Source organism: Colletes latitarsis, chromosome 11 (assembly GCF_051014445.1).
Source record: "Colletes latitarsis isolate SP2378_abdomen chromosome 11, iyColLati1, whole genome shotgun sequence".
NCBI classification, from domain to species: domain Eukaryota; kingdom Metazoa; phylum Arthropoda; class Insecta; order Hymenoptera; family Colletidae; genus Colletes; species Colletes latitarsis.
Genome location: NC_135144.1, coordinates 30808270 through 30833692, shown reverse-complemented (window position 1 = coordinate 30833692; position 25423 = coordinate 30808270). Strand labels below are relative to the sequence as shown.

The following is a 25423-nucleotide window of genomic DNA, read 5'->3' as shown; positions in this document are numbered from 1 at the left end:
GTTAGGAACCGCCCTACCAAGGTGACGACGTTGAGGATTAGCTTGACCAATCCTCCCTCCGCTGAGCATCGTTCGTCGCTGTCACCTTGGTAGGAGCCACCGAGGTTTGCTTATTGTAAAAATCAGAACTTAGACATCAGATCAATTCTCGAGAGAGTACAGCGAATATCTAAAATACGGCCAAGTTTGTCAATCTATCGAATAAAGTAAATTCGTTGGAGTTACACCGGAAAATTTCAAAGTTTTTATTTTGCGCGCTTCGTCGAGCAGAGCGGTTCAGCGCTCCATGGGCACCAACCCACTTCTTTTTCCCTAAACCGCGAACTCGGGACGCAACAGTGCACATCCTCTTGCGCATGGGAAAAGCGCAAAACCAAAAATGACGTTGAGTGATACTTCTGTATCTATCATTATTCTATGGTGTAAGTAATTTGCCGTTTTATGTTGTGTACCATAGATGGGGTATATTGGTGATCAAACAACAAGGATAAGGGATATGATAGTAACTGCAATTGCAATTTCAACGTGACAAAAAACATAAGAATAATATGAAGCTTGTAAGGTATGTAAATTAATGTAAAAATTTATGAATTTATTGTAATTAAATTATGTACGTAAGATTATATATGCGAACAGTGTAATGATTTTGAAGAACAAGCAGTTAGTGTACATAAATTGTTTAGTTAGAAATTAATTTTATTCGCTATATAATATTATAATGATTTTAGATTCTTGATGAAACTCAGTCATGAGACTGTAACGATAGAACTGAAGAATGGTACTCAAGTATACGGCACTATTTCTGGTATGATAACATAACCTACACTTTATTGTTGCATGTAGTTTCTATGTACAAATGAGCAGATAAGATCCGTGGAGCACTATAGACATGTATCGCTAATGTTTATTTTATTTTATTCATCGAATAAAACGAATGTAACGTACATAAAGGGAATATACAAAATTCAGGATGTCAATTGGTGCTAATCTGGTCTTATCTATGTATTATACTGATTAAATAAAAAGTACTCCCATTTTTTAATTTAAACTTAAACCTAAACATTTTGCACTATATTTGATTCCAGGAGTTGATGTGGCGATGAATACGCATTTAAAAACAGTAAAAATGACTATAAAGAACAGAGACCCTGTTCAATTAGATACCTTAAGTTTACGAGGCAATAATATAAGGTATTATATATTGCCAGATTCGTTACCACTTGAAACCTTACTCATAGATGACACACCAAAAGCAAAAGCTAAGAAAAAGGAAGCTGCAAGAGGTTAGTACATTTGTAAAATTATATATAAAAATTTGAAATCATTGTAATCTGTACATAGATGTTTTAAATGTGCTGAGTACAGAGTCTGCTTTATAGGATTTTCTGGGCGTTTATATGTCTTTATCATGCAATGATTAATGTTATTTTTATTGAGTCAAAATAGTACTTGGAAATTATTTTATATTTTTAGGAGCAGCACGTGGTCGAGGACGAGGCGGACGCGGTACCAGAGGCGGTCGTGGTGGACGAGGTAGAGGAAGAGGCAGACGTTAATGACACATAGTGTTGTATTTAAATAAATTTAATTCGACATTTTCATATTAAAGGAAAAGAATTTATATTCGTGTAATATTCATACATACTATATGCCATTGATATAACCTAATAAATTGCACTCATTTTCTAATTATGTTAGCATTTTTTATTATAGGTGTCTTAATAGCTTTGACACTAGATTTACAGGTAATTATTTAATTCAGGAGAATGTGTTCCAATGACTCTGACTTTCACATGCATTGTCAAGTGTACCATTTTGAACAACTTTTTCCTCTAGCACAATTGGTGGTCACCTTTAGTCTACGAGATATCCTCTCGAATTTGAATTTTATGTAATGAACTCTATATATATCAAGACGACATCTACGATAAAACGCCCAAGTTTGTCGAGAAATAATTCACCTTTTTGCACACTAGATGGTGTTCCAATTACTTACGATCGAAATCTAACTTTAATTTATTTATTATTGCAACAATAGTGTACTCAATAATTTAGATCATTTGTAAATGCTTCACTATTAACGCCGAACTACGTTTTAGTTCTAGTAGTAGAACTACGTTTCTACGTTTCATTGAGCAAATACACGGCTTCACATCCCGTCAAGCGTAATACACATTAACTTGAAACTATATGTACTTTAGTCTAATTAATAAACAGTGTCTAAAGCTTATTATTATTATAATACTACAGTAGTGTCTCCATAAGTGACTGTATTCTTGCCCACTTAAATGTCCGTTTAGTTTGTCCGAAAGACCTCGGAGGGTCGACAAAGACAAAATGACATATGCCCTCTTTCTCGATTCACCGAAGCTGCCCAAAGTAAGTTAGGACCGTCTCGTGGGAGTCGAGAGAGAAAGGCTCACACTTTCCTTCTCGCTCTTGAACAACTAATATCCGACCTCCCGTCAACAGGTTTCCACTGGCCTCTGCTAACCGCTGCTGACCACTCCTGGAATTTCTGACAACGTATAACGATTACGCCTGGCAACTGTTAGCCTCTCCCAGCCTCTGCTGGCCTCTGCTGACCACCGCCTATATTTCTGACAACGTATAACAATTACTACTGACTTCTGCCTGCCTCTGCTGGACTCTGCTGACCGCTACTGACCACTCCTGTTACTTCTGACAACGTATAACGATTACAACTTGCTACTGCCTGCCCCTGCTGGACTCTGCTTGCCACTGCTTGCCACTGCTAGCCTCTGCTGACCACAGCTGACCATCCCTGATGCTTCCGACAACGTATAACGATTACAACTTGCTACTGCCTGTCCCTGCTGGACTCTGCTTGCCCCTGCATGCCTCTGCTGGCCTCTGCTGACCGCTGCTGACCACCCCTGATGCTTCCGACAACGTACAACGATTACTACATGTTACTGCTTGCTCCTGTTGGACTCTACTTGCCTCTGCATGCCTCTGCTGGCCTCCGTTGGCCTCTGCTGACCACCGCTTATATTTCTGGCAACGTACAACGATTACTACTGGCTACAGCCAGCCTCTGCTGACCTCTGCCAGCATCTCTCGACCTAAGCTGGCCTCTGCCAACATCTCCCGACGTCAACTGACCATCGCTGACCACTGCTGACCGTTGCTGACAACTTATGACATGATGTTATATAATATAATATGTTTATATGTATTAAAGTTTTGTATAATGTAAATCTATGACAATAAATGATATAATTTCAAAGAATTCTATGTATTCTCATCATTTTTTACCCCTCTTTCCCTTTCCAAATTGAAATTACGTCATTTCTAAGAATTCCTGAAAATTCTCGGATCCCTGAAACTTACCGGCGTCCCTGAAACTTCTCGGAATCCCTGAAATTTCCAAGAAGTTTCAGGCAGCGGCTACAATTCCGGCCTGAATTTTTCGGCAATAAATTTAAAAAGCTATTACGTAATATTACGTAATAGCTCTTCAAAATTCCTCGCGGCCGGAATTTTTGCCGGTTCCTGAAGCTTCTTGGAAATTTCAGGGATTCCGAGAAGTTTCAGGGACGTCGGTAAGTTTCAGGGATTCGCAAAAATTCCTGGCAGCGGGAAATTTGAAATCTTTCCGGGGGACTTAGAAAACTTTAAAACATTCGGAGTGTCTTATAACTAAGGGAATGATTTCGATAGGAAAAGAAGGGTAAAAATGATGAGAACACACAGAATTCTTTGAAATTATATCATTTATTGCAATAGATTTACATTATACAACACTTTAATACATATAAACATATTATATTACATTACATCGTGTCACAATTTGTCAGCAACGGTGAGCGATGGTCAGCGATGGTCAGCGATGGTCAGCGATGGTCAGCGTTGGTCAGCGTTGGTCAGCGTTGGTCAGCGATGGTCAGCTGACGTCGGGAGATGTTGACAGAGGTCAGCAGAGGGTGACAGAGGGTGACAGTAGCCAGTAGTAATCGTTGTACGTTGTCAGAAATATAAACGGTGGTCAGCAGTGGTGAGCGGCGGTGAGCAGACGCCAGCTTAGGCCAGGGGACGCTGGCAGATGTTAACAGAGGAAGGCAGGAGTCGTAGTAATTGTTGTACGTTGCCAGAAATATAAGCGGTGGTCAGTAGGGGCAAGCAGAGATCACCAGGGGCGAATAGTAGCAAGTAGTAAGCGTTATATGTTGTCGGAAGCATCAGAGGTGGTCAGCAGCGGTCAGCAGAGACGAGCAGAGGCATGCAGTGGCAAGCAGAGATCAGCAGGGGCGAACAGTAGCATGTAGTAATTGTTATACGATGTCAGAAGCATCAGGTGTGGTCAGCAGTGTTCAACAGAGGCCAGCATAGGCATGCACAGGCAAGCAGAAACCTGGAAAGGCAAGCAGAGACTTGTAGGGGCATGCAGTAGTAAGTATTAATCGTTTTACATTATCAGAAATACCTGCAGTGGTCAGTAGCGTTCGGCAGAGGCCAGGAAAGTTCAGCAGAGACATGCACACGCTGACAGAGATCAGCAAAAACCAACAGAGGTTAGCAGAAGTCAGTAGTAATCGTTAGGTTGTCAGAAATATAGGCGATGGTCAGCAGAGTCCAGCAGAGGCAAGCAGTAATCAGGAGCAGTCAGTAACAGTCGCTGTATGGTGTAAAAAGTTGTCGGGAGTTCTGTACTTTTGTCAGCACTGGTCATCAGAGGTCATCAGAGGCAAATAGAAACCAGGAGTAATTTGCAGAGTTCAGTAATGAACTCTAGGAAAGGTAAGTAAAAATATCTGGGCAGTCAAGATTCCGAATCGTATGCCGTAGACGGGAGGTCGGATTTCAGTTGTTAAGAGCGAGAAGGCAAATGTGAGCCTTTCTCTTTCGACTCCCACAAGGCGGTCCGAAATTACTTCGGGCAGCTTCGGAATAATCGAGAAAGAGGGCATGTGTCAGTTTGCCTTTGTTGACTTTCCGAAACTCTACGAGCTCACGTACGCGTGATCTGGTGTGGGTGAGTAGGGCACCGGGTGCTGAATCCGGCATCTCTGTGTCTGAGATGCTCCCTGTCTATAAGTTAAAGAAAGTGTGACCCATCGGTGGTACATAATTTGTACAGCCATTTACGGCAAAACGTCCAAGTTTGTCGTGGAATAGTTCGTTGCCTCCAACGATAGATGGCGCTTATTTACCGACCTCAAGCCCTCTGGTGCTAAAACGCCCAAGTTTGTTGTGGAATAGTTTGTTACCTTCGACGTTAGATGGCACTTATTTACCGACCTCAGGCCCTCTGGTGCTAAAACGTCCAAGTTTGTCGTGGGATACTTCGTCTCGTCCACGCTAGATGGATTTCTCGACAAGCTTGGGCTTTTTAGCACCAGAGGGCCTGCGGTCGATAAAAACCGTCATCTATCGTTGAAAATAACGAACTATTTCACGACAAACTTGGGCGGCTTTCTCGACTCCCACGAGGCGGTCGAAATTACTTCGGGTAGCTCCGGAGAATCGAGAAAGAGAGTATATGTCAGTTTGCCTTTATCAACTTTCCGAAAATCTACGAGCTCACACACGCAAGAATCTGATTTTGCACTTGATAGGAAAAGTACGCAGTATTTGTGTGTCTCTGTCTAATCAGGATACAATTGGACTTTTACAGCTTAACAGCTCTATATGTTACTTTGTTACTGCTTTGAGTACCTACACTAGTGAGCAAATCATCCGGTATATCACGATGCTTTGAGAAAGTACAAAAAGAATCAAAGATCAGAATAAAATATATTCTAAAAATATAATAATCTAATTTTTGTACCTACGAAACGTAATTTTCACATTAATATTGTCACTATTATTTCTCTTCTTATTTTGGCAGTCTATCCTGCTTTCACACAAAGTTACAAAACACTACCATTTTTCACCAGAGTTTAGTTTTTACAATTACTATGAAAATAAGTTTAATTTTTACTTCTGTTTCGCTTAATCACGATTAGTGTACACAAGCGTAATAAACATTATATTACCTTAAATTCAATATCTCTGCAATATAGTTCAACTTGATAGTTTGTATTAACATTGTTATTTTATCGAACAATTAAAATTGTATATTCGTTTTATTTTTATAATCATTGAAATTTAACGCCTAGATTATGTGAAAATCACATATACAATATTAGTATTGTTTTTTGATTAAGTTAACCTTATACGAATGATTTTATTTTTTAAATAGTTTATATTACATTGTAAAATTTAACAACGTTAAAATTGTATTTAAATTAGTTAAAATGCATCAACGTATGTTATCCCACAAAATACTTATTCCGTTAAGAAGAAGTGTTTGGTTAGGGCACGTGAATAAATTTTCAAATGATGTGACCAAAAATATAGAAGAATTTTCAACAGATAATTTCGAGTCTTCGTATAATACGCAAGATGTTTCCCATCTGCTCGAACAATCCACAACATACAAAGATGCCAATGATAAAAATTGGGCAACAACGCCGTATCATAAAGATGTGCCAGTGAAAAAAACAGATGATGAAGAACCATCTATAGATCCAGAAAGTACCTCAGTATTATTATTTCCTGGACAAGGTACTATTAGAGTTGGCACAGTCAAGAAATATATGCATTTCCCAGCTGCTAAAGAACTTTTTGACTCTGCCAATGAAATACTTAATTATGATCTATTAAAACTTTGTTTAAATGGTCCACAAGAAAAATTGGACAGGACCGAGTTCAACCAAGCTGCTACGGTAGTTTCATCATTGGCTGCATTAGAAAAACTTCGCGAAGAAAGGCCTACTGCACTTAATAACTGTGTTGCTACAGCAGGTTATAGTGTAGGGGAAATAACTTCTTTAATTCTTTCTGGTGCCATAACGTTTGAAGATGGAATTAGATTGGTTCATGTCAGAGGGAAAGCTATGCAGTATGCTGCAGATCAAATACCCCAAGGAATGATGTCTGTGGTATGTACACGGGAAGCAGAAGTTTCCAAAGCTTGTATAGATGCAGAGAAGTGGGCAATGGAAATGGGCATTGAGAATCCAATATGCAGGTGAAATATTTGTGCAGTATTTTAGTAACTGATAAATGTTAAAAAATAATATATAATTCTGCTACAAAATTAATCATATGACACATTTGTTTTAGAGTTGCTATTTTTCTATGCACAGAAAGGAAGATATTGGCAGGAAATATAGAAGCATTACAATATATTGAAAAGCATAGTAAAGAGTTCGGCTTTAGAAACATAAGTAGATTACCTGTATCAGGAGCATTCCATACACCGCTAATGAATCCTAGTTTGAAGCCAGTGTTTAAAATATTAACATCAATAGAAATAGATGAACCTAGATGTAAAGTGTATTCCAATTACAAAGGAAAACCATATGGCACCCTAAAATTCATGAAGAAATATATACTAAAACAAATTGTTTCGCCACTTAAGTGGGAACAGTGCATACAAAGTATATATAACAGACCACAAAATACATCATTTCCAAAAACGTACGACATAGCATCAGAAGGAAGAATGAAAACTATTTTAAAATTAATTAATGCAAAAGCACATAACTCGTGTATTGCAATTTAATTTTGTATTTAGTAGAAGAGTGAATATATAATTTTCATTACGTTGGTCGTATTTCTTTCTTAAAATAAATACATTAAAGTATATGTATGAACTACATTTAAATGTCACAGTTGTATAAATACATAATTTAATGTTTATATATAATATAGTTTTTTTTTTTTTTTTTTTTTTAACAAAAAGAAATTTGTATTTATAATTCGAGAGAATTTTTTGTGGTGAAAAGGTGAAAAGTCTACTCATATACCTCGTCTGTGCTTTTACCTTATGGACTTTCGTGGCCCAATCTGACTGCCATACCGACCTGAAAATTCGGAGGTGATTTTAGCGTCCTCTTCTCATGGATGGTGGTCAGTTGAGGAACTATTCACTGAATTAGTATTGATAGGCAAACAACTGTAGTGTATGCGTAAATGCATGTGAGTTAACTATAGAAGGGATTAAAATTCATTTCTGAATCTGTTGGTAACGTTGCGAATGACACGAAAATGGTAATGGGGTTTCGAGATCCCATAAAAATGAGCTGAAAAAATACATTGGGTGAAAGATCTACTCGTATACCTCGTCTTTGACAATACTCTACAATCTTTGATGAATCAATGAGAATCAAAAATAATCTAGCGTAGAAGCACTATATTTATGATGACCTATGCAAAGCGGATCGCAGCCAATTTGCTAATATTATTTAGTTTTTAATTAATAATTGCATTACCCAGCTAAGAGTATTACAATTATTAATTAAACGTTAAATAATATTACCCAGGTCTCACCACGAGGAGGTTGCTGCGAATGGAGACCCGTCCTGACCGATTCCCAACCACCCTCCATTAATAAAGATCTTCTGCGACCTACGATCGTTGGTCGAAGAAGAAACAAACGAAAGTGCAACCAATGAAAGACGCACAACCAACGAAGAGAGTTGAAAGAGTTTTCAAAAGAATTTATCTTCAAATAAAAATAACCTGCCTAACATAATGCCTAACTAAACATCTGCCTAACTATAAATCTAAATTCGTTTATTATATCAAGAAACAATTCTAAATTCGCAGCCATTAGCTCGGTGTTACCCACGATAAAAAAGCTTTTCTATCGTGGGTAACACCGATTACCAGGTCTCACCACGTGGAGGTTGCTGCGAGTGGAGACCCGAAAGGAGATAGATGGAATCCAAGTTCCATCGATCTCCCTTTTACATCCTTAGAAACTAGATTAGTCATGCCAAGAAATTATTTTGTTTAAAAAGGGATGAAGCTAAATTGTTGGAGACGCGACGCGACGCGATACGACGCGATGCACCATGCAATGGTGCAAGGAACGAGAGACGCGAACCGAATAGCGAGGTCAGAAGGGTCAGCTCGTTGCCTCTTGGCAAGTCCGATCGAAGGGGAAGGGAATCGACGCACCCGACACGGGTTCCCCATTTCCCCCAAGCAGCCTGTTGGGAGCCAAATGGACCCAACTCGGGATGTCTGACAGAGAGAGGGATCCTGAGTCGGGGCTACCGCAGACAGGAACAGTCCCTGATCCCCTCTGCGGCCGAAACACCCTTTTCCTTGGATCGTCTCACTAGAGGACGGCAACTGACCCTTCGGACCAGCTAATCGGCCGATCACTTGCTTTCTACATGGAAGCAGTGGTGATCGGAGAGGACGGGAGACGAGTGAAAGAGAAGCTACTTGTTACATAATTACTTGGCAGAACACGCGGCTACACTAAAGACTTAAGTCTAAATTAATGGTACCAAGCAATTATTTTGTTTAAAAAGGGATGAAGCTAAATTGTTGGAGACGCGACGCGACGCGATGCTGAACCGTGCAGCAGATCCGAGGATCGAATCGACACTACCCTTGGTAGATTGATTTCTATTTCTAGAAATCGATCTATCATTGGCAGGCGACTAGATCTTTCGGACAAACTGGACAGCCGATCACATGTTTCGTTCGACGAAACAGTGGTGACCGAAGCAAGGAACGAGAGAACGAGTCGAGAGAAGCTACTTGTTAAATAATTACTTGGCAACATTGGGAGACGCATATAATAGGGACTTAAAATTAACGTCGAAGCTCAAGTCTAGTCAAGTTGAAGCTAAAATTCGGACGATAGAAGGAAACAAAGTTCCTTGTACCAAGCAATTATGTGGTTAAAAAAAGGGATGAAGCTAAATCGTGGGATACGCGACTCGACGCGGCGCGACGCTGAACCGTGCAGCGGATCCGAGGATCGAACCTACTGCCCTTGCTAACTCGATCTCAACAAGAAAACAGAGAACTGCAACTCCGAATCAAGGTCTCCATTTCTCCAACGCAACCCGCCGGGAGCCCGAAGGACCCGACTTAGGCTGTCTGACAAAGAGAGAGTACCTGAGACAGAGTCGACTTCCGCTGGAAGGTATGCGTTTCCGCAGAATACGGAAACTCCACACCTTCCAGCGAAGTGCCGTTTTCCCTCAATCAAGCTTACCAAGGGAAGGCGATTAGATCTTTCGGACCAGATACACGGCCGATCACATGTTTCAATCGATGAAACAGCGGTGACCGAAGCTACGAACGAGGGAACGAGCGAGAGAGAAGCTACTTATTGAATAATTGCTTGGTACAGACGCGGAGATACATATATTAAAGAAACCTTCGACGTTAATTTTAAGATTCGCGACGAAGCTTAAGACTAATCAACTTGGAATTAGAAGTCCCTCGGCGGTTGTGGCGTACTCCCTCGATGTCCTTGCGATTAATCTAAATTTAAACTGAAATCAAAAGTAATATTTATATTAGTGAGATATGGAAGGAAATTAAGCAACATATTACAAGAATTGAAGCTGAAACATAAAAATAAAAATCTTATATTAGTCAGTATCATCGAAACAAATATGGTATATGCATCGACACAATGTTGTACATATCAAAACGAACATTTGATACCCTAACCGTAACCCTAACCCTAACCCTAACCGATTCCCAACCACCCTCCATTAATAAAGATTTTCTGTGATCAACGATCGTTGGTCAAAGAAGAAACAAACGAAAGTGCAACCAATGAAAGATGCACAACCAACGAAGAGAGTTGAAAGAATTTTCAAAAGAAACTTAGATCGAGATACCAAACAATCAAACGAAATGAAAGAATCAAAGTACCTCCGCAGAATATTACGAGAATTCGAGCAAGAACGTAAAAACAAAAATCTTATTCTAATCAATGTAATAAAAATTCATGAAATTGTATAGAAACAAATATAGTATATGATTGAACATACATTATTATATCCTACAATATTATACATATCAAAGCAATAACATAAATTCGACAAACAATATAAAAGTAGACATAGAGAAAAGGAACATTCATAATAACCAAATAAAATCAGATAGATAAATAAAATTGAATTCACATCAAACAAAGAAATAAAAATAATAAAATACAAATAAGTGGAGTGGACTTACAACTTGTTGTCAGTACATAGGATAGTTACCACTGGGCCAGCTGTAAAGTAAGAAAATATTCATATTAGTTAGGCAAGCGTGGCAAAATCAAACGATAGAATAGGAGAGGGGAGAGCAATTTTAAATAGTTCTTACCAGTGGCCATCACGGTCCGGCACTGGTCAGTAGTGGTCAGTAGTGGTCAGTATTCGGATCTGCACTGGTCAGCACTGGTCAGTAGTGGTCAGTTCTGGTCAGTCCTGGTCACTCCTGGTCAGTCCTGGTCACTCCTGGTCCCCCCAGTGGTCAGCGCGCCACGAATGGCCTGGCGTAGGCCCGCGAGACCCGATTCCCCTGGATGCTCCAGGGGTACTGAAGATTTTGTCCAGCGGTAGTCTTCGAGTGGGGAAGTCGAAGAGTGGGGAGACAGTGTCAACGTGAAGAGTTACGAACCGCTTGGTCTAAAGAACAATACTATTTCGATTGATCCCACCTCTTGACCATTTCTGGATCTTCACTGGACTGCTGACCTTGATGTCAACCTCACTGTTGACCACTAGTGACCATAATCATTGTTGATCATCGACCCATTAAAACTATTACGAAGATTAAAGCTTTCTTACGAGGATCCCCTTACTATTTGATGTATGATCTTTTTAACATTTTGTTCCACTTTGGAAGAGTGTATCTCATGTTATAAGACACTCGTGGTACAGCGATAGCGTTCATCCTACTAACGATAGGTCTATTCTTTACCTCGTTTATGTGTAATAGGTATACATGGGTTGGGAAATAAAAATGCTTGGGCAGTTGAGGCTCAAAATCGTATGCAGGTTGACACAAATCGGATTTCAGCTCTTTCGAAAGCAAGAAAGACTCACATTCACGATTCTTTGACTAGTTAAAGTTGTAAATAATTTGCATGTAATCATCGAAGTGAATAATGTTAACAAATTCAAGAATCTTATCATCTGCTATTATAAATCGACAAAAATATGAGTTATATTTAATTTGTACATTATATCGTCATCCATCAATATAATTCCAAAGTCAAAGTATTAAGTCTCTTATTGGAATTTGAAATCAAGGAATGTTTCATTGGCGGGTAACTGACGTCATGATAGTTGGTAAACGATTCGAATAAATTTTATACAAAATATTGGTAACATCTAAATTATTATAACAATAAATAACATACATATTCATATTTATATAATTTTGTCTATTTATTGAGTTGTAAGATGAAAAATTTATAAAAATCATTGTACTTCCGTTACTTTCAAAGTTACTCCACCTTTAAGCGTTAGCAAGAAATTTCGGGGGTCACTCTCGAATGGAATCGTCGTTTTTTCACAAACATCGACTCTATGATTTCGAAGAATCGTGATAAGTCCAATCTTACTTTGATAATGCGCAAAACGGGCACCTGAAAACAGGTGATTCAACATGGTATGTAGAAACACAGATAATGAAACGTTAATTTTGCTAGCAGTTAGAATATATTTCATATACGTACCTATACAGTTCCTAGGTCCGTCACCGAAAGATAGGAAACTCATAGGATGTCTATTCTCAATAGCTTCATTTGTAAATCTTTCAGGGTTAAAAGTTTCTGGATTTGGATAAATATCGGGGTCATGTTGAATCGCATATACTGGTATCCAAATTAACGTATCTTTTGGAATTGTAATTTTTGTCCCTTTAAATGTGTAATCTTCGGATACTTGTCTCATCAACATTGCCAGTATTGAGTACTTTCTCAGTGTCTCTATACGAAAAGAAATAATTTATTGAAAATAATAAGTAAAATACTCATTTTTTTGATCGATTAGAATTTATTGGGGGTATGCACCTCGAAACACTGCATCCAGATATTTCATTTCTTTCACTTGATTGTATGTCAATTGATCATTCTGCGTACTGTTTTCTCTGATTTCTGCTCGTAACTTGTCCTGTATGTGCGGATTCTGCGCTAATTCGTAAAGCGCAAAGCCCATCGTTGACGAGGAAGTTTCAAATCCAGCTAGGAAAAAGATAAATGCTTGCGAAGTGAGCAACTGGTCCGTAAATTCTGTAAAAAACAATACAATTCGTATAACAAAACCGATCGTAAGATATATTAATGTCTCGCTAAATTTGATAAGTAATAACAAGTTTTTTTTTATTAGACAAAATCAGATATTAAAAGCTGCTAAAGAGTTTAAAATCACTTACCAAGGTTTTCCAACTTTTCTGGATTTTCTTTAAGTTCCATCAACACATTAACGAAATCAGGCCGAACGATATTGTTTTCTTTTCTGTATTTCATCGTGCCTACGATCGCATTCGTAAAGAATTTAGCAACTTCTTTCGGTTGCAACAGGTGGCCAATTATATTGTACAATCTCGGTAGAAATTGTCTGCAGAGATCTTGAGCCACTTGTCGTAGAGAAGGAGTAAACATTTGTTTGCCTATTCGTCGAAATTCGCTATCTTTGTCTTTAAAGACATTCATTTCAATTCCAAAAGCACAGCTACCGATCACGTCGGTCGTGTATTTCGCTGCCAATTCGCGACATTCTATAAGCTCTCCGTTTTTTACCACTTTGTCCAGATATTCTTCCAAATGTTTTGCACATTCTATTATGAGGGGAAACATTTCTTTGAGTTTGCCGGTCGTGAACACAGGCGAGAGCTTTGCCCTCAATGGTCGCCATCTTTGGGGTTCTAATACGAAAAGATGTTCTGTAAATGGATCGATCTACGAATAGATTTGTGATTAGTATACATATTTATTTTGGAATAGTTTGTTATTATACAAGGTGTCTGGTGGTACAAACAGCAACATGATTTAATACCAAAAAATGAATCAAAAATATAGAATAATAAATTCTAGAAGCCAAAATAAGACGAAAATCAAGAATATCAATTTGTTGATTGAGGCTTCGTTAAAAAGTTATTAACGTTTAAAGATCCACCTGTAGTAGTGGTACTCTACTTACCGACGTATCGACAGCCTTACAGCACGTAACCATCCGAGGTATACCTCGTCTGTGATTACAGTTTTCTGAGTAAGAACCATTATCACGCGTACGCAACTGTTCGCAGATTGCCGTTCTACAGGCGTAACTTTAAATGTTAATAACTTTTTTTAACGAAACCTCGATCAACAAATTGGTATTTTTGATTTTCGTCTTATTTTAGCTTCTAGAATCTCCCATTAAAATTTTTCCCAGAAATGGCTTCCCAATGTAACAATTTGCATTTTTAATTATTCAAATGCTATAATAATTGTTTGCCTTAACTGTCCAATAGAAACGATATTATTTTACATTATTTTTGCCCGAAATTCAAGAAACTAGAATGCAACAACGAAGTTGCATCAAGACAGAACTCGGTGCGTACCTCGTTAATTTTTAAAGTTATTTTTCGTGAATTAAACTTATTTATTCGTACCTTTGGAAATATAGGAATCCCTCGGTGTGCAAAAAGAGAGAAGTCTCTGATAAGAACATCCTTACTAAGGTTTAAATCATTAACGACGAGAATAGGAGTACTTCCTTGAAATATTCCGAACACTGGTTCGTGTTTGTATTCGTCGTATAATTTCTTTACGTAACTGCTAAACGATATTTTTCTACTTATCAGAGATCCGAAATTACCGAAAATAATTGAGGGCTGTGGTCCGGGTATACCACGTTTTTTCCAGAAATCATAGGTCGAAGTATAATAGTAGTAAAGCGTGAGAAGTGTTATAGCAATGGTGCATAATATTAAAAAACCGTCTGCCATGTTGTTAGTTTTTCTAAGGAGAATAATAATTGAAAATAGTTACTGATACACGACATCAAAACCGTTAATAATAATTTTTTAAATGATACAGTCTTCAGTTTTGTTTTGACATTTAAACTTGAAATAAATATTGTATTGTCCAAATTAATCAAATATCAGAACAGTATATATATACCCCTGAAATCAAATTTTATTACATATATTATGTTCTGTGTCACTATTCAGTGCGTAATTATGGCTATGTATAATCCCGTTATCGTTATCTAGTACGTCATACTATGTTTGGTTGTTTACTCAAATTTTAAAAGCTTTGTTGTAATTATACGTTATAGAGATTAAAATGTACAATATACAATGCCTATAAATATACAAGGTCTCGTATCTATAACAAGAAAAATTTCTTTTTGCACACTTGTAAATTTTTTAAGATTAATCGAATATGATGAAATTTGGTAAATATTTTACGTATATCTGGTACATAACTGGGAATATTTCTAAATTGGTAACGCTTCGGGTCTGAATCGTTGCATATTAATATTATAAATTCAACAAATAATTTGCACATATACACGATCTTTCTACGTCGACGCAATAATGTTCAAAGTAGTTGTTATATCATTACACGCACAGGTACTCATTTGCACAAACTTTTCAACAAAATTTTCTCCACTAACTTTCAACAAAATACTCACACGCAATAAGTTGTCAAAATATTGAGAGTCGCTCGGTTTGTAGCATCTCACGGTGAAACGTGAACCGTGTCTGAATCGTGACAAGCGTTTCATGTTACAGATACCATCAGTCATGAAGAATATGAGATAAAAACTCGAAGGATAAGTTAATCTGCGTGTTGATTTGCTGATGTAATTTCCGTATATTCCAGTATCAATCAATTATTAATCCCACAATGCTCGTGTTTTTTTCAATTTAATCAACCAAAAATGATAAAACATTTTTTTGTCGAATTTGTTACTCACAATCAACTACTTGAAAACGCGTTCTTTGTTAATTCTAATGTTGTATCTCGCGTAATGAACTTTTAACTTCACGAATCGAATTAACTACATTTCATTCTCAGTCCTTAAATTTTAAATCATTTACATTATTATGTAAATTATATTTTTCTATACATATAATACATAATATATTTAAAACTAAAATCGTATTTCCTTGTTAACATTCTTTGCATTTATATATTATTTATTTCTAGTATTATACATACATATATATGAATCAATGTAAACATATTTTAAAAATATATTGCATTGTTAAATACATACAATATGATAACAACATAAAGATGACGAATGTAAGAATTTTCTGTCACAAAATTATATACAATACAATACCAAGAAAATTAAGTTTGACTTACAATGCAAGTATTTGCTGTGTCTTTGTTTTCTTCTAATGATACAATAGGTTGAGCATTTTTTCTTTCTGGTAGTACCTGCAAAAATGCATCTTGCCATGTTCTTCCTTCGCTAACTCTAAGCAAAATTTCGAACACTGAAAAATTTGTGTGCATTATATTTGATTATAAAGTTTGCATTTAAATAACACATACCATGATCAACAGTTAAAACCTTTCTTGCCTTCATTTGTAAGAATTTGTCTAGAGGTAATCGGCCATGCCTTACTCCAGCCTCTACAGCTATTTTATGACAGTGACCCTAAAAATGTAAATGTTGTATCAGAAGATTTATACAAATCGAAAGAGCTAGCTTACCTTATGACTATTATGATCAACAAGACCACCTATAACATACACACGATCATGTTCCAGATGATCAATAATATCTTCTGATTCACTAGTAAGATATATGATTTTTTCTTTCTGATAAACATCTAAATATGATTCGGTGTGAAATTTTACCTATAAAATTTATTTTTACATTGCTAAATGTGAACTATAATAGTTATATTTTGAAAACATTTTGAATATCTTTTAATGAATCAACAAGTACATTCAAAATAATTACATACATCCCAATGTTCATACCCATTATGCTTCTGCATATGACTTCTTGATTTTCCATTAAAACCAGTAAGGGAAAATTGCATTGGTGCATTGGCCCTTCTATTTAAAGTATAACATCTTAGTATTTGTTTAGTTAATTTTGCAATATCCTTATCGATCATTAGATCATCAAAAGACATATCGATAGTCACACCAACTTTACAACTACTATCTGCCATTGTACTTTTTTTTAAAGCTTTTCTAGATGGTCCAAGGTCTATGTTGTTTGCACGTGCAAATGCTCGTTTTTGCCTTGCTTTTTCTCGTTCCTTTAATCTATTTAAACATTTCAATTGTTAAACATAAATTATAGTCATTGTCAAATTTACATAAAGTTATAATTATATAATATCAACGTATTTCTGAATATTTATTAAAGAATTAACAGATAAAAAACCTTTTCTCATCCTTTCTTTCCAACCATTTTTCCCTTTTTCTCACTTTTTTTAATTGACGTTTACTTATATTTGGATTTAATTGTAGTAATTTTTTATTGGAATTATAAAAAGTTTTTTGATTACATATGTTTATATGTTGTGTATCATTTTCTGATGTCTCAATATTATTTGCCTTTTCATTCTCCATATTCTTATGAATTTTTATCAACTTAAATAAATAAGAAACTCTTTCTCATGTTTAAGACGGTTGGACATCCAGAGGCACTTGTAATTCAGTAATGTGCCATTCAACGACACGTGCCGCGTGCCACAGCGTAGCATAACACGTTACTCATAACGTAATATGTTATGGTGAACTCATTTGCACGACTAAGGGAAGGTTAAAGTAGTTCGGGACTTTAACTCGAAGTGCAACAAATACTGCAATATCATTTATATTACTAGTTTTAGCCGTTTCAACAAAATATTAGGAATATATAATGTAAATCTACATGATTACGTTTTCAACATTTATTACCGTACATACGAGAAAATGATTTCCAAATTCATAGTTGCATACTTTGTTTACTTATTTATTTATATCACTTCAGACTACAGCTCTACCACAAGTAAGCTAAATTTGTAAAAAAATGAATCTAATTGTTTAGTACCTTATGGTGGTACTGCAGTAAATTCTTGACTCACTTCACTCGACAATTGTTAACCAATCGCAGTTAAGAACGAAGTTCGCGCCCCTCTGATTGAGGCCCTCTAATTTTAACGTATGAACTTTCTATTCCTGGGCGCTGTCATCGACAGATGCAAGATGGCTATGGTTATGGTGCATTATAGGAAAGAAAATTCGAAACGTCCGAATGATCATTTTTAATAATATATAATTGTAAACGCATCACAACGAACTCGGTCTAAGTTTTTGTGTACGAGACAGTATTTTTCCCTCGCAAACTTTGGAAACGCTACGCAAACAGGACAGAAATCAAAATGACATTTTTCGGAGCAAGCTGATTGCATGAAGAATCTCCGATGTCAGCAGGGAGGATGATTTTCTTAGTTTTGTGGCGATTTCGCCAGTGATCGAGGTGAATTAATTAATTAGAAGTTTCCTTTACTAATAAATTATAGTGTTCAACTGCATATTTTGTTTTTATCGCAGTATTATGCTTTGCAGATTAAGCTAAGAAACTTGCTGTCATTTTTAAATTAGTGTTCAATAACCACTCTCTTAATAATTGGATAAGTTGTGTATCGATTATAATTTTTACTTTTTCTGTAAAATATAAATGAGAAATAATAATTCCAAAGTGATTGTAACACTTATTAATAGTATCATTATTTGATATTATTATTTTGCATTAAGTGCATCAAAATAATTTTTGTAGAATATACCTTTGTATAATTTATTTTTATTTTCTTTTTTATATTACTATATAAAACATTTATATCTACTCTTGCTTCACTGTAGAATCGATATAAACTTAAGTAATTTTTAATTTTAGTATTATTTGAAAATTAAATATGACTCCTCCTTCAAATCGAAAGCGAAGCTCATCCGTTAGTTTTACAAGAGCTAAGGATAACAGTGAAGATGGAGCAGATGAAATTCATATATCTTTAGCACCATATATACAAACCTATTTGGCACATAGCGGTCAAGGGCTCGGATGTTGTGGAATTAGCCTTCCAGTACCATTTGAACGTGCAGCACCAAGATCTTGGTGGAATCCTAAATTTGATTCAGAAATACTTGAAGAACAATTTAAAAGAAGTGCCTTTCCACAAATTAGATTAAGATTCCGGTAATAATAAAAAAATAAATAATATTTATTTAATTTATGTTTTAGATATTATATTAATTTTTATTATTTTAGATATGCCCTAACATATATATTATTGATTTCTCTATCATGGTTGGCATATTTTGTTATAATTGGAACAGAAAATAATACCACAACATGGCCAGCTATAGCAGCAGTTTTCATAACTGTCGGAGCAATGGTATCAATGGTTTTGTATTTAACACATACAGATTATTACAAAACCTATCTACTACCAATTTCATTAGCAATTGCATCTATGCTTTGCATTCTGTCCTTACTTTTTCTCGCAATAGTACCACCCTACATAGATGGCTTAACTCTAGTTGGGCATTTTGCACTATGTTCTGAAATTTTATTATTGATTTACACTGTGTTGCCAATGCCACTGTATGTTTGTGTGGGGATATCAACAGTCTATTCCTTTCTATTTGAATTTTTGACTGCCTACCTATATGGTACAAAAACTGCGAGAGAAAAGTTTTTTAGTGAACATAGTTTATCAAATAATTCTACAGGAAACGATACAGTGCTAGATTATACCAAAATATCAGCAGCTGCATACTCTTCGTTGAGATATTTCAATGACAGTCAACTTTTAAACATGATGCACAATGACAACGAATATACAACAGAAAGTGTGATACCCGTACCATATTCTCAGGAATCAAAACTGTTATCTGCATTTGGACTGAGGTCATCCAACTATGAGACTATGATGGATAGATTGTCTGGAGTTTTGAATGATGCAAATGTTTTCAAAAACTTGAATTCTAGTATAATATCAACGATAGCTAATGTTAATTCCACTATAAATGCTTCATCGAACGACTTAATTTCCAAAGGTATAAACAATACAACCTCAGTATTGGGGGAAAGTGCGTTGATCCATAAAAATGACGAAACGTCAAACTATTTCTTAAGTAGTAACATATCTAACCGATCGTTTTCGGATGATAATTATTTTTCTACGAGCCTTGGAATAAGGATTTTAATGCAAATCTGCATTCACCTGATAGGTATACATATTTTAATAATGACTTTTGTAAGAATGCGTGGTACATTTATGAAAGTTGGACAGTCCTTGCTGGTGCGACGTCAACTAGAAATGGAGAAGCAACTTAAAGAAAAAATGATTCATTCGGTGATGCCACCCAAAGTTGCTGACTGGTTAATGGAAGAAAGTGAGCGTGAAAGGGAGCGTGAAGATTCTTTAAAAAAAGGATCAATACCATCCAATAATACAGATATACGTTCACTATTTCGGCCATTCAATATGCATTCAATGGATAACGTTAGTATTCTATTTGCCGATATTGTTGGGTTTACACGAATGAGTTCAAATAAGACTGCAGAAGAATTGGTAGGCATTTTAAATGATCTTTTCGAAAGATTCGATGATTTATGTGAACATCACGGATGTGAAAAAATTTCCACATTGGGAGATTGTTATTATTGTGTAAGTGGATGTCCAGAGCCAAGATCAGATCATGCAAAATGTTGTATTGAAATGGGATTAGGTAATTTATCCTTTTTTTTTTTAATCGTTATGTTGTAAAAAGGTGGCATACAAATAAAAAGTAATCTATATGTGTTCAGCTATGATAGAAGCTATAAAACAGTTTGATATTGAAAGAAGAGAGGGTGTTAATATGCGAGTTGGAGTACACACTGGAACTGTTCTCTGTGGAATTGTAGGTACTAAAAGATTTAAATTTGATGTATGGTCTAATGACGTGACACTGGCAAATAAATTAGAAAGTACAGGGAAACCAGGAAGAGTTCATTTAAGTGAAAATACGTTGAGTTTTCTCAATGATCAGTATATTACAGAAGAAGGGGATCTGATAAATGGTATGTAAATTGTGTACATTCAATTATAATGAAATATAATAAAAGAATATTCGTTATATATTATTTTTCTATGTCAGGTATTAAGACTTATTTCATCAAAGGTCGAAAATCGGATTTCGCCAACCAATTCATAGCAAATATAACATCTCCAAAAAGTATATCGCCTCTAATGCAGTCGCGTCACCGTTTGGCCTCTTGCAATAGTCAATCTAAGTCGAAATATCATTATCTTCACATGGTCACTAATGCAAGTAATTATAGAATGAAAGCAAACTCTCTGCCGAGTATTTTAGACTCAGAAAATGGAGATACTGACACTGCAGATGGAAAAGAAAATGTGAATAAAAGTCCGATATCTGTTGCTAGTTATGGAAAGAAAAAATTGAGGAACAAGCCGTGGAAATACTTGCAACGACAACGAACCACTGAAGAAATGACTCCGCTTGAAATGGAACAAGCCAAAGCAATTATTATCGAACGATCGAAAACTGAATTTCAATCGTTTGAAGATCGCAATGGATTTAGGCAGGTCAATCACGTCGATAGAAAATTCTCGTTTTAACATTCAACCGTATTGTCTCATTTGTATATAAGTTGTATTTAATTGTAGAATACGTCCCAAAACGACATAGAAATGGATCCAAACCCTATACCTTCTAGTCCTTTATTGTCTGGTCAAGAGCCACTCAGTCGTGCCTCTTCTATGTGCAGTAGAAAAGATTCTGGAATCAGAAGTAACAGCAGACGTAGCAGTATACAGCAGCAGGTATTGCAAGAAACATGATACGGTCACATTACAAGGCTATCTTACCGTTAAAATTTCATTCACCTACAATGTCGGCATACGTCTTTTCCTCCTGCAGTTTATTTTCACGTTTTAGTTATTTTTGATGAATGGTATGGCTCAAGGAGACTTATTAGCGCACAGAGTGAGTGGCTATTATACTTCTAGTTCGACGTTGAACTCTATTCACGAGCCGTCGTCTTCAATACCTCCCTATCCGTTTCCCCCAGCAGTCACGGATACTTTTGGTGCATGTTTTCATAAGTTAAGAAAACAATCTGATCTACAATTAATCAGGTGAATAAATCAAACGTAACTACGTTTTATGCATTTTAAAGAATGTGGCGCGTAATTTCATACGATTTTTATTTTCCTCGAAGGTGTGTTCAAGATAACGTAAGTTCTCAACGCTCGTACTTCGTGAAACCGCCACTATCAAGCGTGACTCTTTTCTTCAAGAACAAAGAAATGGAAAAGGAATACAGAGAGAATGCTCATAAGGTCAGCGAGTGTATCAGCGGTAACCCACCTACTTTAGCTACTTCGAGGTTCAATACGTATTTTGATATTTTAATATCGGCGTTGGTATACACTGCCGTTACGGTTTCACTTTTTTTACTTTGCGAGCCGACATTATACTATATAATCTTCTCCGTGTGTGCTATTACAATCCAAATTATAGCCGTGTCGCTTTGCGTTCGTCAACTTTTATATCCGAACATGGTTCACGCAACGTTTATACAACAAGTATTTAAATTCTTTTCGCAATGGTATCCTTGGCATACTTGCGGCGCGATTCTCGTTGGTTTACCGATCACGTCTATTCTTTTCAATTATTCCTGTAGCAACTTGCATAATTTGAAAAATTTCGAATACTATTACGGTTACTTGATCTTGGTTGGTTTAGTCCATTTTTGTAATTTCACACAACTAAATTGCTGGATGAAGAATTTCTTGGTGACGTTTATGGGTGTACTATTTCTATGTCTTGTAATGAATCATACATCGTATAATCAAGAACATCTCGGTAACCAACTCGCTAACAACTCGATACATTATCCACGATCCTTGATAAATCAACGCGGCACCGATTTAATTACGAATCGATCCAACGAAAGTGCTGCGAAACAAATGTTCAACGATACTACCACTTATGCATTAACCTTCGCGACGAAAGCTATTCTCACGAGACAACGAGAAGCAGAAATCAGATACAACGAAAGATTGTACAGTTCTGAGATTTTTTTAGATATGATACTTCTACTGTTGCTAGTTTGGTTTTTGAATCGCGAGTTTGAGATCAGTTATCGGTTAAGCTTCCACGGGAATGCTGTAGCGGCACGGGATAAAAGTCGCGTGCAATCGATGAAAAACCAAGCCGACTGGCTTTTACATAATATTATACCGAAATATGTTGCTGATCAGTTAAAAACGACCGCCAAGTATTCGCAAAATCACAAGGCTGTAGGAATTATATTTGCGAGTATAGTGAATTTCAATGAACTCTATGACGAGTCTTACTTGGGCGGTAAAGAGTATCTACGTGTGCTCAATGAACTTATCGGAGATTTCGACGAGTTGTTAGAAAAGTCGGAATTCTCAAACGTGGAGAAGATCAAAACTATTGGTAGCACGTTTATGGCAGCGAGCGGCTTAAATCCGCAAGTTAGGCAACAAAGTGAACATAAACAAGCGCATCTTTTTCAATTGATAGATTTTGCTATGGCCATGCATAAAGTAATATATGACTTCAACAGAGATTTGTTAGGTTTTAAACTGATCTTAAGGATCGGTTTCAATTATGGCGATGTCACCGCCGGTGTAATCGGTGCTACGAAATTATACTACGATATTTGGGGCGATGCTGTGAATATAGCGTCTAGAATGGATTCTACCGGAGTAGCTGGAAGAATACAGGTGGCCAAGAATGTTTTGGATGTTCTCTCGGAACGATACGAATTTGAACCACGTGGTCAAGTCTATGTCAAAGGAAAAGATAATATGGATGTGTTTTTATTAGTAGGGAAAAAGGACGATATCGATACAACGACGACATGCACTTAAAAACGTTTCGAGCGCCTAACGATCAAGCCAAACCGATTTGCCTACGAATTTATTCGATTGTACGTTACCATTATTGAGCGTACGATCTTTTCTGGATTAGGCTTCTAGCGATATTTCGATCTCGTAATGAATTGTATGAATTTGCGGTGAACGTATCCGTCAATGTTGCAAGTAAAAACCAAAAGTACCTTATTCTTCAATTGCTCGCTCATTAAAGATATTTATTCTTAATGAAATGTTCACTGTATTTTTTTACGTAATTTAAGAGCATCAGATGCGAAACCTACCAAAACCTATCTTTATAAAGTACAAAGTTTAAAGTTACAAAATTAGATTGATTTGAAATTAAGAAATTTCCCTTAAATATTATTACGAAGAATCTAGGCGAAACATCCATCGAGACGAGTAGTACGCGTCTCTGGTGTTTGTGTACTTTCTGTATGAATGAACGATGCGAATGAACGAATACATGACCAACTTGGTCATCGTCGACAGTTCCTAGTAAACATGTGACTTATTCGATAACTGTTAGTTATCTGGTGCATGAAAAGCTTTCTGATATTTTCTTTCGTTAATTCTTCCGGTTCGTGCAAGATTATATGGTCCACGTGTTTCTTCTGTTCTAATGCTAATAAGTAATCAGAATTATTTGTATAGTAAACTGGATTTGGAAACGTATTAAATCGCTTTGAATTTCATAGTGATTCACATGGTTGGTGAATCGAGGATTTCTATCGAAATTTCTAAGAATGACTTTAAAGATCAAACGGTGATATTCTGTAGAATGTTACATTTTTATTTTTTTTTTTTACAAACAATTAATGTTGGAACAATCAATAAGTTTTAAATTTTGTAGAAGAATCAATGATAATTGATGTGGAATAAATTATTGCTTCGGAAACGTGAGTTGACGTAATCTTTTACATTTATATCTTATAATGATTTTGTATAATGTTTATAATGTTTGAAGTAAAACATTTTTACAATTTGTGTATCGAACAAATTACATAAAATTATATTTCTTACTGTTTTCATCATTAGGACAACGTATTCAATTAAAATTTGGAAACAATAATAACGATTTTAATTTCTGCTGATTCCATACTTCTTTTTTATTATTTTTATTTTATACTTATTATAAATAAAGGTATACGAGATTTAATATTTATAATAAAATTCGAAAAATCGGTAATCACAGCATTGAAATTTGAACGTTTCGATTTTGAAACGAGTACTCGATACGTACGTTTCCATCGCCAATCCTTACAAGAGATTTCAAGCTCCTTGTAATCCTAGTTGTAATGTATGATAAAAATACGCAGTAGAATGAAATATTTACAGAGTATCAGTATTTGATCTTAGATTTACATCTCAGAAATATCAGTAAAATCCTCGATAGATTCATACCATAAGGTGCTCTTAGTAGAACACTCTTTAAGACTTAATTGACCAGTAAATTATAATCGAAACTCTCGTCTAACTCTGTTACAATTATAAACTCTAATTAAGTAAATATGACTCCGGATTATTTTCTATTGACTTATCGCACGGTCAAGATTACACTGTAAAAAACCTGTTTTAAGGTTTTTATAATTCTCGAAAACATGGTACTCAATAATTCCATATAAAGTTTACATTCTGTTCTAGTTGAACGTATGATAGAAAACAATTATTGGAATTTTATTGTAATATTGCTTCAGGGTTACATCAATGATTACCGTTTGAATAATAAAGT

The 25423-nt window shown here is 36.0% G+C and overlaps 5 protein-coding genes across 11 annotated transcripts; 3 read left to right on the top strand and 2 right to left on the bottom strand.

Annotated features, from left to right (window-relative positions):
- Positions 1-451: 451 nt before the first annotated feature.
- Positions 452-1692, top strand: Smd1 (small ribonucleoprotein particle protein SmD1). The gene is made up of 4 exons (XM_076779105.1): positions 452-562; positions 729-805; positions 1086-1283; positions 1474-1692. The coding sequence occupies exons 1-4, from the start codon at positions 549-551 to the stop codon at positions 1554-1556; spliced, it is 372 nt and encodes a 123-aa protein (XP_076635220.1). The 5' UTR covers positions 452-548; the 3' UTR covers positions 1557-1692.
- Positions 1693-4745: 3053 nt separating this feature from the next.
- Beg (malonyl-CoA-acyl carrier protein transacylase beg) lies at positions 4746-7614 on the top strand. The gene is made up of 4 exons (XM_076778708.1): positions 4746-4761; positions 5677-5703; positions 6379-7036; positions 7132-7614. Exons 1-4 carry the CDS (start codon positions 4746-4748, stop codon positions 7571-7573), a joined length of 1143 nt encoding a protein of 380 aa, XP_076634823.1. The 3' UTR covers positions 7574-7614.
- A 4566-nt stretch (positions 7615-12180) lies between these two features.
- Positions 12181-15745, bottom strand: LOC143347636 (putative cytochrome P450 6a14). The gene is made up of 6 exons (XM_076777004.1): positions 15450-15745; positions 14422-14770; positions 13201-13726; positions 12839-13057; positions 12503-12754; positions 12181-12412 (listed from the first exon to the last, which is right to left on the bottom strand). Exons 2-6 carry the CDS (start codon positions 14755-14757, stop codon positions 12246-12248), a joined length of 1500 nt encoding a protein of 499 aa, XP_076633119.1. The 5' UTR covers positions 14758-14770; positions 15450-15745; the 3' UTR covers positions 12181-12245.
- A 64-nt stretch (positions 15746-15809) lies between these two features.
- Positions 15810-17823, bottom strand: LOC143347639 (tRNA methyltransferase 10 homolog A). Of its 6 annotated transcripts, none has more exons than XM_076777010.1 (6): positions 17690-17823; positions 17172-17592; positions 16741-17050; positions 16484-16630; positions 16322-16427; positions 15810-16263 (listed from the first exon to the last, which is right to left on the bottom strand). In XM_076777010.1, exons 2-6 carry the CDS (start codon positions 17357-17359, stop codon positions 16115-16117), a joined length of 900 nt encoding a protein of 299 aa, XP_076633125.1. In that variant the 5' UTR covers positions 17360-17592; positions 17690-17823; the 3' UTR covers positions 15810-16114. The 6 variants fall into 6 exon arrangements, with proteins under 6 accessions (XP_076633125.1, XP_076633126.1, XP_076633124.1 ...); XM_076777011.1 differs by having other exon boundaries at positions 17699-17798; XM_076777009.1 differs by having other exon boundaries at positions 17672-17778.
- Positions 17824-17944: 121 nt separating this feature from the next.
- Positions 17945-25182, top strand: Ac13e (Adenylyl cyclase 13E). Of its 2 annotated transcripts, XM_076776994.1 has the most exons (9): positions 17945-18251; positions 18669-18968; positions 19041-19831; positions 20006-20506; positions 20586-20840; positions 20918-21369; positions 21451-21606; positions 21722-21921; positions 22005-25182. In XM_076776994.1, the coding sequence occupies exons 2-9, from the start codon at positions 18688-18690 to the stop codon at positions 23686-23688; spliced, it is 4320 nt and encodes a 1439-aa protein (XP_076633109.1). In that variant the 5' UTR covers positions 17945-18251; positions 18669-18687; the 3' UTR covers positions 23689-25182. The 2 variants fall into 2 exon arrangements, with proteins under 2 accessions (XP_076633109.1, XP_076633108.1); XM_076776993.1 differs by having other exon boundaries at positions 19041-20506.
- The last annotated feature ends 241 nt before the right edge of the window (positions 25183-25423 follow it).